This window comes from Eucyclogobius newberryi, unplaced genomic scaffold (assembly GCF_026437365.1).
Source record: "Eucyclogobius newberryi isolate DKJ021-1_F unplaced genomic scaffold, fEucNew1.0.hap1 SCAF_20, whole genome shotgun sequence".
Classification (NCBI taxonomy): Eukaryota; Metazoa; Chordata; class Actinopteri; order Gobiiformes; family Gobiidae; genus Eucyclogobius; species Eucyclogobius newberryi.
The window spans coordinates 4,985,121-5,003,361 of NW_027315835.1; the positions used below are offsets into that span (position 1 = coordinate 4,985,121).

General features: G+C 44.0%; 1 protein-coding gene across 1 annotated transcript in view; it reads right to left on the reverse strand.

Moving 5' to 3' along the window:
* The window catches only part of adamts14 (ADAM metallopeptidase with thrombospondin type 1 motif, 14), a 208,427-nt gene extending 191,456 nt beyond the window's left edge, over nucleotides 1-16,971 (reverse strand). Inside the window, exon 1 of the mRNA XM_072456808.1 lies at nucleotides 16,569-16,971. Within this exon, the coding sequence (XP_072312909.1) occupies nucleotides 16,569-16,919 (351 nt within the window). The 5' untranslated portion in view covers nucleotides 16,920-16,971. The remainder of the gene's footprint in view (nucleotides 1-16,568) is intronic.
* Between the last annotated feature and the right edge of the window lie 1,270 nt (nucleotides 16,972-18,241).

The following is an 18,241-nucleotide window of genomic DNA, read 5'->3' on the forward strand; positions in this document are numbered from 1 at the left end:
CAACAGTTACTCCACGACAGTTACTCCACGACAGTTACTCCGCGACAGTTACTCCGCGACAGTTACTCCACGACAGTTACTCCACGACAGTTACTCCATAACAGTTATTCCACGACAGTTACTCCACGACAGTTACTCCACAGCAGTTACTCCACGACAGTTACTCCACGACAGTTACTCCACAACAGTTACTCCACGACAGTTACTCCACGACAGTTACTCCACAACATTTACTCCATAGCAGTTACTCCACAACAGTTACTCCACAGCAGTTACTCCACAACAGTTACTCCACGACAGTTACTCCACAAAAGTTACTACAACAGTTACTCCACGACAGTTACTCCACGACAGTTACTCCACAACAGTTACTCCACAACAGTTACTCCACAACAGTTACTCCACGACAGTTACTCCACAACAGTTACTCCACAACAGTTACTCCACAACAGTTACTCCACAACAGTTACTCCACAACAGTTACTCCACGACAGTTACTCCACAACAGTTACTCCACGAAAGTTACTCCACGACAGTTACTCCACGACAGTTACTCCACAACAGTAACTGTCGTGGAGTAACACGACAATTACTCCACGACAGTTACTCCACAGCAGTTACTCCACAACAGATACTCCACGACAGTTACTCCGCGACAGTTACTCCGCGACAGTTACTCCGCGACAGTTACTCCACAACAGTTACTCCACAACAGTTACTCCACAACAGTTACTCCACAGCAGTTACTCCACGACAGTTACTCCACGACAGTTACTCCATAACAGTTACTCCACAACAGTTACTCCACAACAGTTACTCCACAGCAGTTACTCCACAACAGTTACTCCACGATAGTTACTCCACGACAGTTACTCCACGACAGTTACTCCACAACAGTTACTCCACAACAGTTACTCCACAACAGTTACTCCACAACAGTTACTCCACGACAGTTACTCCACAGCAGTTTCTCCACGACAGTTACTCCACGACAGTTACTCCATAACAGTTATTCCACGACAGTTACTCCACGACAGTTACTCCACAGCAGTTACTCCACGACAGTTACTCCACGACAGTTACTCCACAACAGTTACTCCACGACAGTTACTCCACGACAGTTACTCCACAACAGTTACTCCATAGCAGTTACTCCACAACAGTTACTCCACAGCAGTTACTCCACAACAGTTACTCCACGACAGTTACTCCACAAAAGTTACTACAACAGTTACTCCACGACAGTTACTCCACGACAGTTACTCCACAACAGTTACTCCACAACAGTTACTCCACAACAGTTACTCCACGACAGTTACTCCACAACAGTTACTCCACAACAGTTACTCCACAACAGTTACTCCACAACAGTTACTCCACAACAAGACAGTTACTCCACAACAGTTACTCCACAACAGTTACTCCACAGCAGTTACTCCACGACAGTTACTCCACAACAGTTACTCCACGAAAGTTACTCCAAAACAGTTACTCCACGACAGTTACTCCACAACAGTTACTCCACGAAAGTTACTCCACAACAGTTACTCCACAACAGTTACTCCACGACAGTTACTCCACGACAGTTACTCCACAACAGTTACTCCACGAAAGTTACTCCACGACAGTTACTCCACGACAGTTACTCCACAAAAGTAACTGTCGTGGAGTAACACGACAGTTACTCCACGACAGTTACTCCACAGCAGTTACTCCAAAACAGTTACTCCACGACAGTTACTCCACGACAGTTACTCCGCAACAGTTACTCCGCGACAGTTACTCCACAACAGTTACTCCACAACAGTTACTCCACAACAGTTACTCCACAACAGTTACTCCACGACAGTTACTCCACAACAGTTACTCCACAACAGTTACTCCACAACAGTTACTCCACGACAGTTACTCCACAACAGTTACTCCACAAGTTACTCCACAACAGTTACTCCACGACAGTCACTCCACGACAGTTACTCCACGACAGTTACTCCACAAGTTACTCCACGACAGTTACTCCACGACAGTTACTCCACAGCAGTTACTCCACAACAGTTACTCCACAGCAGTTACTCCACAACAGTTACTCCACGACAGTTACTCCACAGCAGTTACTCCACAACAGTTACTCCACAGCAGTTACTCCACAACAGTTACTCCACGACAGTTACTCCACAACAGTTACTATAACAGTTACTCCACGACAGTTACTCCACAACAGTTACTCCACAACAGTTACTCCACAACAGTTACTCCACAACAAGACAGTTACTCCACAACAGTTACTCCACAACAGTTACTCCACAGCAGTTACTCCACGACAGTTACTCCACAACAGTTACTCCACGAAAGTTACTCCACAGCAGTTACTCCACGACAGTTACTCCACGACAGTTACTCCACAACAGTTACTCCACGACAGTTACTCCACGACAGTTACTCCATAGCAGTTACTCCACGACAGTTACTCCACGACAGTTACTCCACAACAGTTACTCCACGACAGTTACTCCACGACAGTTACTCCACAACAGTTACTCCACAGCAGTTACTCCACAACAGTTACTCCACAGCAGTTACTCCACAACAGTTACTCCACGACAGTTACTCCACAACAGTTACTACAACAGTTACTCCACGACAGTTACTCCACAACAGGTACTCCACAACAGTTACTCCACAACAGTTACTCCACGACAGTTACTCCACAACAGTTACTCCACAACAGTTACTCCACAACAGTTACTCTACAACAGTTACTCTACAACAGTTACTCCACGACAGTTACTCCACAACAGTTACTCCACAACCGTTACTCCACGACAGTTACTCCACAAAAGTTACTCCACAACAGTTACTCCACGACAGTTACTCCACGACAGTTACTCCACAACAGTTACTCCACAACCGTTACTCCACGACAGTTACTCCACAAAAGTTACTCCACAACAGTTACTCCACGAGAGTTACTCCACGAGAGTTACTCCACAACAGTTACTCCACAGCAGTTACTCCACGACAGTTACTCCACAACAGTTACTCCACAACAGTTACTCCACGACAGTTACTCCACAGCAGTTACTCCACAGCTGTTACTCCACAACAGTTACTCCACAGCAGTTACTCCACAAAAGTTATTCCACGACATTTACTCCACAACAGTTACTCAACGACAGTTACTCCACGACAGTTACTCCACAACAATTACTCCACGACAGTTACTCCACATCAGTTACTCCACAACAGTTACTCCACAACAGTTACTACAACAGTTACTCCACGACAGTTACTCCACAACAGTTACTCCACAACAGTTACTCCACAACAGTTACTCCACAACAGTTACTCCACAACACGACAGTTACTCCACAACAGTTACTTCACAACAGTTACTCCACAGCAGTTACTCCACGACAGTTACTCAACAACAGTTACTCCACAACAGTTACTCCACGACAGTTACTCCACAACTGTTACTCCACGAAAGTTACTCCACAACAGTTACTCCACGACAGTTACTCCACGACAGTTACTCCACAACAGTTACTCCACGAAAGTTACTCCACAACAGTTACTCCACAACAGTTACTCCACGACAGTTACTCCACGACAGTTACTCCACAACAGTTACTCCACGAAAGTTACTCCACGACAGTTACTCCACGACAGTTACTCCACAACAGTAACTGTCGTGGAGTAACACGACAATTACTCCACGACAGTTACTCCACAGCAGTTACTCCACAACAGATACTCCACGACAGTTACTCCGCGACAGTTACTCCGCGACAGTTACTCCGCGACAGTTACTCCACAACAGTTACTCCACAACAGTTACTCCACAACAGTTACTCCACAGCAGTTACTCCACGACAGTTACTCCACGACAGTTACTCCACAACATTTACTCCATAGCAGTTACTCCACAACAGTTACTCCACAACAGTTACTCCACGACAGTTACTCCGCGACAGTTACTCCGCGACAGTTACTCCACGACAGTTACTCCACGACAGTTACTCCATAACAGTTATTCCACGACAGTTACTCCACGACAGTTACTCCACAGCAGTTACTCCACGACAGTTACTCCACGACAGTTACTCCACAACAGTTACTCCACGACAGTTACTCCACGACAGTTACTCCACAACATTTACTCCATAGCAGTTACTCCACAACAGTTACTCCACAGCAGTTACTCCACAACAGTTACTCCACGACAGTTACTCCACAAAAGTTACTACAACAGTTACTCCACGACAGTTACTCCACGACAGTTACTCCACAACAGTTACTCCACAACAGTTACTCCACAACAGTTACTCCACGACAGTTACTCCACAACAGTTACTCCACAACAGTTACTCCACAACAGTTACTCCACAACAAGACAGTTACTCCACAACAGTTACTCCACAACAGTTACTCCACAGCAGTTACTCCACGACAGTTACTCCACAACAGTTACTCCACGAAAGTTACTCCAAAACAGTTACTCCACGACAGTTACTCCTCGACAGTTACTCCACAACAGTTACTCCACGAAAGTTACTCCACAACAGTTACTCCACAACAGTTACTCCACGACAGTTACTCCACGACAGTTACTCCACAACAGTTACTCCACGAAAGTTACTCCACGACAGTTACTCCACGACAGTTACTCCACAACAGTTACTCCACAGCAGTTACTCCACAACAGTTACTCCACGACAGTTAATCCACAACAGTTACTCCACGACAGTTACTCCACGACAGTTACTCCACAACAGTTACTCCACGACAGTTACTCCGCGACAGTTACTCCGCGACAGTTACTCCACAACAGTAACTCCACAACAGTTACTCCACAGCAGTTACTCCACAACAGTTACTCCACAGCAGTTACTCCACGACAGTTACTCCACAACAGTTACTCCACAACAGTTACTCCACGACAGTTACTCCACGACAGTTACTCCACAACAGTTACTCCGCGACAGTTACTCCACGACAGTTACTCCACAACAGTTACTCCACGACAGTTACTCCACGACAGTTACTCCACAACAGTTACTCCACGACAGTTACTCCACAGCAGTTACTCCACAACAGTTACTCCACAACAGTTACTCCACAACAGTTACTCCACAACAGTTACTCCACAGCAGTTACTCCACGACAGTTACTCCACGACAGTTACTCCACGAAAGTTACTCCACAACAGTTACTCCACAACAGTTACTCCACGACAGTTACTCCACGACAGTTACTCCACAACAGTTACTCCACGACAGTTACTCCACGACAGTTACTCCACAGCAGTTACTCCACGACAGTTACTCCGCGACAGTTACTCCGCGACAGTTACTCCGCAACAGTTACTCCGCGACAGTTACTCCACAGCAGTTACTCCACAACAGTTACTTCACAACAGTTACTCCACAACAGTTACTCCACAGCAGTTACTCCACAGCAGTTACTCCACGACAGTTACTCCACAGCAGTTACTCCACGACAGTTACTCCGTGACAGTTACTCCGCGACAGTTACTCCGCAACAGTTACTCCGCGACAGTTACTCCACAGCAGTTACTCCACGACAGTTACTCCACAACAGTTACTCCACAGCAGTTACTCCACGACAGTTACTCCACAGCAGTTACTCCACGACAGTTACTCCACAACAGTTACTCCACAACAGTTACTCCACAACAGTTACTCCGCGACAGTTACTCCACAACAGTTACTCCACAACAGTTACTCCACGACAGTTACTCCACAACAGTTACTCCGCGACAGTTACTCCACGACAGTTACTCCACAACAGTTACTCCACGACAGTTACTCCACGACAGTTACTCCACAGCAGTTACTCCACAACAGTTACTCCACAACAGTTACTCCACGACAGTTACTCCACAACAGTTACTCCACGACAGTTACTCCACGACAGTTACTCCACAACAGTTACTCCACGACAGTTACTCCACAGCAGTTACTCCATAACAGTTACTCCACAACAGTTACTCCACGACAGTTACTCCACAGCAGTTACTCCACGACAGTTACTCCACGACAGTTACTCCACGACAGTTACTCCACGAAAGTTACTCCACAACAGTTACTCCACAACAGTTACTCCACAACAGTTACTCCACGACAGTTACTCCATGACAGTTACTCCACAACAGTTACTCCACGACAGTTACTCCACGACAGTTACTCCACAGCAGTTACTCCACGACAGTTACTCCGCGACAGTTACTCCGCGACAGTTACTCCGCAACAGTTACTCCGCGACTGTTACTCCACAGCAGTTACTCCACAACAGTTACTCCACAACAGTTACTCCACAGCAGTTACTCCACAACAGTTACTCCACAGCAGTTACTCCACGACAGTTACTCCACAGCAGTTACTCCACGACAGTTACTCCGTGACAGTTACTCCGCGACAGTTACTCCGCAACAGTTACTCCGCGACAGTTACTCCACAACAGTTACTCCACAAAAGTTACTCCACAACAGTTACTCCGCGACAGTTACTCCACAACAGTTACTCCACAACAGTTACTCCACAACAGTTACTCCACAACAGTTACTCCACAGCAGTTACTCCACGACAGTTACTCCACAACAGTTACTCCAAAACAGTTACTCCACAGCAGTTACTCCACGACAGTTACTCCACAGCAGTTACTCCACAACAGTTACTCCACAGCAGTTACTCCACAACAGTTACTCCACGACAGTTACTCCACGACAGTTACTCCACAGCAGTTACTCCACAACAGTTACTCCACAGCAGTTACTCCACAACAGTTACTCCACGACAGTTACTCCACGACAGTTACTCCACAGCAGTTACTCCACAAAAGTTACTCCACAACAGTTACTCCACAACAGTTACCCTGCAACAGTTACTCCACAGCAGTTACTCCACGACAGTTACTCCACAACAGTTACTCCACAACAGTTACTCCGCGACAGTTACTCCACAACAGTTACTCCACAACAGTTACTCCACAACAGTTACTCCACAACAGTTACTCCACAGCAGTTACTCCATGACAGTTACTCCACAACAGTTACTCCAAAACAGTTGCTCCACAGCAGTTACTCCACGACAGTTACTCCACGACAGTTACTCCACAGCAGTTACTCCACAACAGTTACTCCACAGCAGTTACTCCACAACAGTTACTCCACGACAGTTACTCCACGACAGTTACTCCACAGCAGTTACTCCACAACAGTTACTCCACAGCAGTTACTCCACAACAGTTACTCCACGACAGTTACTCCACGACAGTTACTCCACAGCAGTTACTCCACAAAAGTTACTCCACAACAGTTACTCCACAGCAGTTACTCCACAACAGTTACTCCACGACAGTTACTCCACGACAGTTACTCCACAGCAGTTACTCCACAACAGTTACTCCACAGCAGTTACTCCACAACAGTTACTCCACGACAGTTACTCCACGACAGTTACTCCACAGCAGTTACTCCACAAAAGTTACTCCACCACAGTTACTCCACAAAAGTTACTCCACGACAGTTACTCCACAACAGTTACTCCACAACAGTTACTCCACGACAGTTACTCCACAGCAGTTACTCCACAGCTGTTACTCCACAACAGTTACTCCACAGCAGTTACTCCACAACAGTTACTCCACGACAGTTACTCCACGACAGTTACTCCACAAAAGTTATTCCACGACAGTTACTCCACAACAGTTACTCAACGACAGTTACTCCACGACAGTTACTCCACAACAATTACTCCACGACAGTTACTCCACATCAGTTACTCCACAACAGTTACTCCACAACAGTTACTACAACAGTTACTCCACGACAGTTACTCCACAACAGTTACTCCACAACAGTTACTCCACAACAGTTACTCCACAACAGTTACTCCACAACACGACAGTTACTCCACAACAGTTACTTCACAACAGTTACTCCACAGCAGTTACTCCACGACAGTTACTCAACAACAGTTACTCCACAACAGTTACTCCACGACAGTTACTCCACAACTGTTACTCCACGAAAGTTACTCCACAACAGTTACTCCACGACAGTTACTCCACGACAGTTACTCCACAACAGTTACTCCACGAAAGTTACTCCACAACAGTTACTCCACAACAGTTACTCCACGACAGTTACTCCACGACAGTTACTCCACAACAGTTACTCCACGAAAGTTACTCCACGACAGTTACTCCACGACAGTTACTCCACAACAGTAACTGTCGTGGAGTAACACGACAATTACTCCACGACAGTTACTCCACAGCAGTTACTCCACAACAGATACTCCACGACAGTTACTCCGCGACAGTTACTCCGCGACAGTTACTCCGCGACAGTTACTCCACAACAGTTACTCCACAACAGTTACTCCACAACAGTTACTCCACAGTAGTTACTCCACGACAGTTACTCCACGACAGTTACTCCACAACAGTTACTCCATAACAGTTACTCCACAACAGTTACTCCACAACAGTTACTCCACAGCAGTTACTCCACAACAGTTACTCCACGATAGTTACTCCACGACAGTTACTCCACGACAGTTACTCCACAACAGTTACTCCACAACAGTTACTCCACAACAGTTACTCCACAACAGTTACTCCACGACAGTTACTCCACAGCAGTTTCTCCACGACAGTTACTCCACGATAGTTACTCCACAACAGTTATTCCACGACAGTTACTCCACGACAGTTACTCCACAGCAGTTACTCCACGACAGTTACTCCACGACAGTTACTCCACAACAGTTACTCCACGACAGTTACTCCACGACAGTTACTCCACAACAGTTACTCCACAGCAGTTACTCCACAACAGTTACTCCACAGCAGTTACTCCACAACAGTTACTCCACGACAGTTACTCCACAACAGTTACTACAACAGTTACTATACGACAGTTACTCCACGACAGTTACTCCACAACAGTTACTCCACAACAGTTACTCCACAACAGTTACTCCACGACAGTTACTCCACAACAGTTACTCCACAACAGTTACTCCACAACAGTTACTCCACAACAAGACAGTTACTCCACAACAGTTACTCCACAACAGTTACTCCACAGCAGTTACTCCACGACAGTTACTCCACAACAGTTACTCCACGAAAGTTACTCCAAAACAGTTACTCCACAACAGTTACTCCACGACAGTTACTCCACAACAGTTACTCCGCGACAGTTACTCCACGACAGTTACTCCACAACAGTTACTCCACGACAGTTACTCCACAACAGTTACTCCGCGACAGTTACTCCACGACAGTTACTCCACAACAGTTACTCCACAACAGTTACTCCACGACAGTTACTCCACAGCAGTTACTCCACAACAGTTACTCCACAACAGTTACTCCACGACAGTTACTCCACAACAGTTACTCCACGACAGTTACTCCACGACAGTTACTCCACAACAGTTACTCCACGACAGTTACTCCACAGCAGTTACTCCACAACAGTTACTCCATAACAGTTACTCCACAACAGTTACTCCACGACAGTTACTCCACAGCAGTTACTCTATGACAGTTACTCCACGACAGTTACTCCACGACAGTTACTCCACGAAAGTTACTCCACAACAGTTACTCCACAACAGTTACTCCACGACAGTTACTCCATGACAGTTACTCCACAACAGTTACTCCACGAAAGTTACTCCACGACAGTTACTCCGCGACAGTTACTCCGCGACAGTTACTCCGCAACAGTTACTCCGCGACAGTTACTCCACAGCAGTTACTCCACGACAGTTACTCCGCGACAGTTACTCCGCGACAGTTACTCCGCAACAGTTACTCCGCGACAGTTACTCCACAGCAGTTACTCCACAACAGTTACTCCACAACAGTTACTCCACAACAGTTACTCCACAGCAGTTACTCCACAACAGTTACTCCACAGCAGTTACTCCACGACAGTTACTCCACAGCAGTTACTCCACGACAGTTACTCCGTGACAGTTACTCCGCGACAGTTACTCCGCAACAGTTACTCCGCGACAGTTACTCCACAACAGTTACTCCACAACAGTTACTCCACAACAGTTACTCCGCGACAGTTACTCCACAACAGTTACTCCACAACAGTTACTCCACAACAGTTACTCCACAGCAGTTACTCCACGACAGTTACTCCACAACAGTTACTCCAAAACAGTTACTCCACAGCAGTTACTCCACGACAGTTACTCCACAGCAGTTACTCCACAACAGTTACTCCACAGCAGTTACTCCACAACAGTTACTCCACGACAGTTACTCCACGACAGTTACTCCACAGCAGTTACTCCACAACAGTTACTCCACAGCAGTTACTCCACAACAGTTACTCCACGACAGTTACTCCACGACAGTTACTCCACGACAGTTACTCCACGACAGTTACTCCACAGCAGTTACTCCACAACAGTTACTCCACAGCAGTTACTCCACAACAGTTACTCCACGACAGTTACTCCACGACAGTTACTCCACAGCAGTTACTCCACAAAAGTTACTCCACAACAGTTACTCCACAACAGTTACTCCACGACAGTTACTCCACAGCAGTTACTCCACAACAGTTACTCCACAACAGTTACTCCACAGCAGTTACTCCATGACAGTTACTCCACAACAGTTACTCCAAAACAGTTACTCCACAGCAGTTACTCCACGACAGTTACTCCACGACAGTTACTCCACAGCAGTTACTCCACAACAGTTACTCCACAGCAGTTACTCCACAACAGTTACTCCACGACAGTTACTCCACGACAGTTACTCCACAGCAGTTACTCCACAACAGTTACTCCACAGCAGTTACTCCACAACAGTTACTCCACGACAGTTACTCCACGACAGTTACTCCACAGCAGTTACTCCACAAAAGTTACTCCACAACAGTTACTCCACAACAGTTACTCCACAACAGTTACTCCACAACAGTTACTCCACAGCAGTTACTCCACAACAGTTACTCCACGACAGTTACTCCACGACAGTTACTCCACAGCAGTTACTCCACAAAAGTTACTCCACAACAGTTACTCCACAAAAGTTACTCCACAGCAGTTACTCCACAAAAGTTACTCCACAACAGTTACTCCACAAAAGTTACTCCACAACAGTTACTCCACAACAGTTACCCTGCAACAGTTACTCCACGACAGTAATAATAAAGCCAGAGCTCGTTCAAACTGTCAGAAAAAGCTGCTAATTTGTCTCTAAATGTTTTCCACACAATGTCGCCTATTGATGACATCACAGAGGGATTCTGTTTCTACTTCCTGTTATTTTCAACTTTCAACTTCAATTTTTCTTCACAAACTGGTGTAAAAACGATGATGAAAACGATCCCACCAAACGAAGTGATAATTAGAGAAACACGAGGTCCCGTCACAAGCACTTTATTAGAGTGAATACTGGGCCTTTTTTTTCTTTTATTCTCTCGTTTGAATAAAGCTTTCAGACGCATAAGTGGGCGTCGGCACTCGTCCGTAATCAGGTTGAGTGCTCTTGAGTGGAGTTAAACTTTAAGACGTGAGAAGAAGATAAATCAGAACACTAAAGTTACACATATAAAAACAACTAAATCTTTGGTTCTTTAAGGTGAACTGTGTAACTTTGTTTTTGATGGAAAGTACATACGCAGAAAAGTTACTCGTACATTTAGAATAATAATCACAACATAAACGTAGAAATAAGAATTGTATGTCACAACAATGAGTCAATTCAGTTTAATCTACAAGAATACAAAAAATGTGTTTAATTTGGCTGCTTGTGTCAATATAATTATGTTCTGAAGAAAATCACAATTCCAATGTACAAAGACAAAAAATAAATAAAAAAAAAAAAAATTAAGATAATTATAGATGAAAAAATAAAATTAAAATATAACTTGAATAAAAAAAACACAAATACAATATCAAAAAAATATATATAAAAGACAAAAATATATAAAAGACAAAAATAAGAAAAATAAAACAAAAAATAAAAGATGGATGGATAGATTGATAGATGGATAAATAAATGGTTAAGTCATACAAGGTCCAAGATGTGAGTTCCAGGTTGTCCAATTGAAAAAAATAATCAAAAACAATTTATAAATGATTTTTTTTAAATAATAATGAAAAAATATGATATAATTGTAATACAAATAAAAATATGTTTTTTTTTTAAAGTATATATATGTAAATTGAAAAAAAGCAAAGAAAAAGAAAAACATGAATAAAATAAAACTTAAATAAAATAAAAGATAATTGGATAGATAGATGGATGGATAAATAAATAAATGGTTAAGTCAAACAAGGTCCATGATATGAGTTCCATTCTGTCCAATTCATGTACAATTTGTCCATTTCCAAGTTGAGTCCATGTTTGATTTCTTCCATCGTCCACATGTCAGTCATGGTGTCGACTTCACACTATGAGCTCCACAAACAACCAGGACAAACATCATCAGCCCAAGACCAACGTTTTCCCCTTCTCGACCCATTCCCCACGTCACCCGGGGTCTATACGTTTGGTGGCGCGGCAGACGTCTCCTTCCGCCAGGTGCCCATTTACCTCTGCTCAAATGAACGTGTTACGACGCAGACTAGACCCCTTTATTACAGGCCTTATGTCACCGTCCAGAACCGACAGAAAACTCTGCTAAGTGGCTATTTCTGCAGATAAAAGCAGAGTGCAGGCGCGAGAGGTGCAATATGGGGTCAAATGTCGGGTTAGAAGGCATGAATTGCTCTAAACGCAGTGTAGGATGAAATGACAAAATAAATACATGAATGCACATATTTTCAACGCATTTGGCACGAGTTAAAGGGGAAACGTTGAACAAAAGGTTGAGATTAGGACGGCACAACACAAACATACAAAAGCTGCAATTATTTAGATCAATCAACAACAAAATCCAAAAATACTGAATTTATCTCTCGTCACTTTTCACAGATATAATCGTTTAAATCGGTCATTTATGCTGTATTTACGCGGGCGCTCAGAGGCTTAGTGCTGCCCTCTGCTGTCGCCGCAGGACGGGCCAATCTCCACGTGCGGAAAATCAACACCGCGACCTCGTTCAAAATACCACGATATTGGTATCAGAGTTTCGATACCAGTATTATGACACTTATTTGTACTTATTTCATGAGAAAAACACCACAGAGAAGACAAAAGTGCTCAACAAGGACTCGGGAACATCTAAAAACACAGCAAGATCAAAATATAAAGCAAAAATGAAGGAATAAAACCAGGAAAATGAAGAAAAAACTGTTGCTGTAGCTGCTGTATTTCTATATAAAATACAGTAAACTAGTTACGTTGAATGCCGCACTGTGGAACATTCCGGACAGAGACTCTGGAGCTGGTTTATGGTGAAATCTGGGCCTGACCACAACAAACACAAAGATCAACGTCTTCTCGCACAGCAAAAATGGAACTATTTATTTATGAATAAAGAGTATTATTGATGGAAATGGTTTAATTTTACAGTGTATTTCCTTCTGTACCTTCTGTGAGTTTTGTTTTGCACAAGTTATGCAGCTTTAAATAAAAATAAATAAAATAAATAAAATAAATAAAATAAATAAAATAAATAAAATAAATAAAATAAATAAAATAAATAAAATAAATAAAATAAATAAAATAAATAAAATACATTACAAAATAAATACATAAAAATGATGAATAAAATAAACAAAATAAAACAAAATCTAAATAAATACATGCATGAATGAATCAATATATTTGAAATAATAATAATAAACATGAATAAAATAAAATAAAAAAATGACTGAATGAATGAATGAATGGATACATAAATAAATAAATGAATAAATAACTACATAAATGAATGATTGAAGGAATAAACGTCAGCCAGATTTATAAGGAATAGGAAGCTATTCCAAACTTTAGCTGCCACAACAGAGAAAGCAGTTTGAAGGTGAAATGAGGAGAGTGATCAGAAGTAATGAGCTGAAGACTTCAGGGAACGAGGAGAAGAGTTTAGTCTTGACAAATCAGCCACTGAAGCAGCAGCAGAGCCATCGAGCGCTTTAAAAACAAGTTAGAACCTAAACTAGTACAATTGACCGACAGCGAGGGGGGTCAGACAAAAGGATGAGGATGCAGGGACGAGAGCAGACGCAGAAACAACATCGACCCAAACACACACACGGTTAAGCCTTTGTGGACATTTTAGTTTAGTTATTTACGGTCAAAAGCTAAAATTATGACATCGAATTCAACTTGTAAAAATCGCAACATTCTGAATTTGAGCAACTGTGTGAGAGAGGGGGGTGAGTTACGACATTGTCTCCTGTTCGAGCTCAAAACACGACTAAAATGTGGAAGAGTCACTACAGTCTAGTGACAAATACAAAGGTCTGCAACTAAAATGAGTTCATACCGGATGTCTCAAAAAGGAAACTCAAGTAAACAGTTGTGGAAAACCAGATGAACAACAGGAAAACTGCAGTTACGCTCACATTTATCACTGACACAGACGCACAGCTCAACTCATGACCTTTCTCTCCTTCAATAAGATGTTTCTGAGTCTGTTTCTAGAGGAAATGAATTGTTGTGTTGAGTTGTAGTGTCCTTTATCTCCCCCTGCCAAACGCAAACTCTGCAACAACAACTGAGAAACTACTTTCAGTTTCTGTTTTACCGCAAAATGTTGATTTGAGCGCGACAACGGGCAAAAAAAAGGCAAAGAAAGGCGTTTTATCAGTTCATTTTACCGTATTTTCCGGACTATAAGTCGCACCTTTTTTCATAGTTTTGTCTGGGGTGCGACTTATACTCCAGAGCAATTTATATGTGATATTATTCGTTATTTTCACACTGACGACCACAAGAGGGCGCTCTAGGCTCTGAGCGACGCAGAAGAAGAATCTGCACTTCCTCTTCCTCTGGAGTTTGTGGAGTTGTTTAGAAGTGACACAGAGGAAGAAGAATTCAGTGGATTTAGTGATTTGGGGTAAAACTGATGCTTTGTTAAACTTGTTAGCATGTTCTTTATGCTATAGTTATCTGAATAACTGTTCATATGTTACGTTAACATACCAGACACTTACCACAGTTCTGTCTGTGCCTCATGTAGCTGAAGGTGTTAGCGTTAGCATACGTCATGTAGCTGAAGGTGTTAGCGTTAGCATACGTCATGTAGCTGAAGGTGTTAGCGTTAGCATACGTACACCTATTCACCATGTTCACTAAACTGTTATTATTTTAAACTGCGTTTCCAGATGAAAGGTCTGTTCTTGGATTTTATCAAATATATTTCCCCAAAAATGCGACTTATACTCCAGTGCGACTTATGCATGTTTTTTTCTTCTCTATTATGCATTTTTTTGGCTGGTGCGACTTATAGTCCGGAAAATATGGTAGTTCAAAACGTGGACATAAAAACAGGTTGAGGCAGCAATCGATGCTCACACTATCAACCACTTAGCATTCGGCTACGATTTGAAGAACTCCAGATCTAGTCCGCTGCATTTTATTCTCTATAGCCGTTAGCATTAGCCTACAACAAACACAAGTTAAATGGTCACATTTATATAGCACATTTCTACCGTCAAGGTACTCAAAGTGCTTTAAATCAAGGAATGAATCACCCATTCACACACCGGTATTCGCAGAGTCAGGCGAGTCATGTTAAGTGCCTTGCCAAAGGGCACAACGGCAGTATTCACATGAGGCTCGCACCACCAACCTGCGGGCCAGTGGATCTGAACACTCTTCCTGAGCGACCTTCAGATGAGAAGATGAGCACTCTACCACTGAGCTACAAGTTCTGAACAATCAAGAAGGTTTTTGGCTCGTACAAACCCTTAAAGCACATTCAGAGGCTTTAAAGCGCCCCCTACAGGTCGCACGACTCATTGAACTAAAATACAGTAAAGATAAATATATTTGGAATTTAGCTAAAAAGAGAAGTGATTTATTCATTGTCATCATCATCATCATCATCATCATCATAATCATCATCATCATTATCGTCATCGTCATCATTATCATCATCATCATTATCATCACTAATCATCATCATCATCATCATCATCATCATCATCATTATCGTCATCGTCATCATCATCACTATCACTATCATCATCATTATCATCACCATCATCATCATCATCACCATCATCATCATCATCATCATTATCGTCATCGTCATCATTATCATCATCATCATCATCATCACTATCACTATCATCATCATCATCATCACCATCATCATCATCATTATCGTCACCGTCATCATTATCATCATCATCATCATCATCACTAAAATCATCATCATCATCATTATCGTCATCGTCATCATCATTATCGCCATCATCACTAAAATCATCATCATTATCATCATCATCATCATCATCATCACTATCATCATCACCATCCTCATCATCATTACATCATCATCATCATCACTATCATCATCATCATCATTCTGAAACTCCATGACACCAGAACGATGACATCACATGGAGCCTCACGCCCACGATGACCTTGTTGGCGTAGCGCGTACTCACCAGTCCATCGCAGTTGCTAATGGCGACGGCGGCCTCAGGCATGTCGCTGACGTCGCCGGTGAAGACGCAGTCGCCGTGGATCCGCTCTCTGGACTTCTCCTCGAAGTCCTCCTGCCATTCCACGGAGGCCCCCGGCGCCACGAGCCTCCTGTTGGCCCGGAGGCGCAGGTGCAGCTCTCGCCCGAAGACGGTGACGTTGAAGAAGAGGTGGGACGAGGGCGGCAGCGAGGGCGAGGAGGAGGGCAGGTCCCGCTGCGCTCGCCTACGCCGGGTTCTCGCCGAGTTGGGGTTGAGGGCGGGCTCGGGGACGGGGTCGCCGGACGAGACCACGTGGGACAAGTATCGCCCCATTGAGTCGGTGCTGAAGGGGACGATGAGGCCGTACTCGCTCAGCTTCACAGAGAGTCTTTCTGACGAGAGACGAGAGACAAGAAGAGGACAAACTTAAAGTAGAGAAAAATATTGTGTACGACAGTGAGACACCAGGGCTAAACCAGGACTAAACCTGGTCCAAACCAGGTCTAAACCAGGTCTAAACCAGGAATAAACCTGGTCTAAACCAGGACTAAACTTGGGCTAAACCAGGGCTAAACCAGGACTAAACCAGGACTAAACCTGGTCTAAACCTGGTCTAAACCAGGACTAAACCTGGGCTAAACCAGGGCTAAACCAGGACTAAACCAGGTCTAAACTTGGTCTAAACCAGGACTAAACCTGGTCTAAACCAGGACTAAACCTGGGCTAAACCAGGGCTAAACCAGGACTAAACCTGGTCTAAACCAGGGCTAAACCAGGCCTAAACCAGGACTAAACCTGGTCTAAAGCAGGACTAAACCTGGTCTAAACCAGGACTAAACCCGGGCTAGTTTATTTCAGTCGGGGTAAAGTCAGCTTACAGGTCGCTTCTGTGGAGACTCTAATACAGGGGTGTCAAACTCATTTGGGTCGCAGGCCGAACATAACGTAAAACATAACACTATCAAAAATATAAGAAATAAATAGCTTTATATAGCCTACGCTGTTTTACTGGATCGATTAAAATAAAAATTACAAAACGTTTGTTGTCATAAACTGAGCCCCATGGAGGAGGGGCGGCTCACACAGCAGTGCAGCAGAGCCCTGTGGGGGAGGGGCAGCTCACACTGCTGAGCCCCGTGGGGGAGGGGCAGCTCACACAGCAGTGCAGCAGAGCCCTGTGGGGGAGGGGCAGCTCACACAGTGCAGCAGAGCCCTGTGGGGGAGGGGCAGCTCACACAGCAGTGCAGCAGAGCCCTGTGGGGGAGGGGCAGCTCACACTGCTGAGCCCCGTGGGGGAGGGGCAGCTCACACAGCAGTGCAGCAGAGCCCTGTGGGGGAGGGGCAGCTCACACAGTGCAGCAGAGCCCTGTGGGGGAGGGGCAGCTCACACAGCAGTGCAGCAGAGCCCCGTGGGGGAGGGGCAGCTCACACAGCAGTGCAGCAGAGCCCCGTGGGGGAGGGGCGCGTAGTTTTAGCGATAAAAACGGTTACGGATGTAACTACAGTTCTATGAATCGATTTGAAAAAAGAATAATAATAACATATTTTTTTTAATATAAATTTGAAATGTTAGGCGGGCCAGAGTTTGACACCGATGATCTAATAGAAGCGCCTCTAATGATGAAAGGCAAGATGAATATTAAGCAATAGTTTTG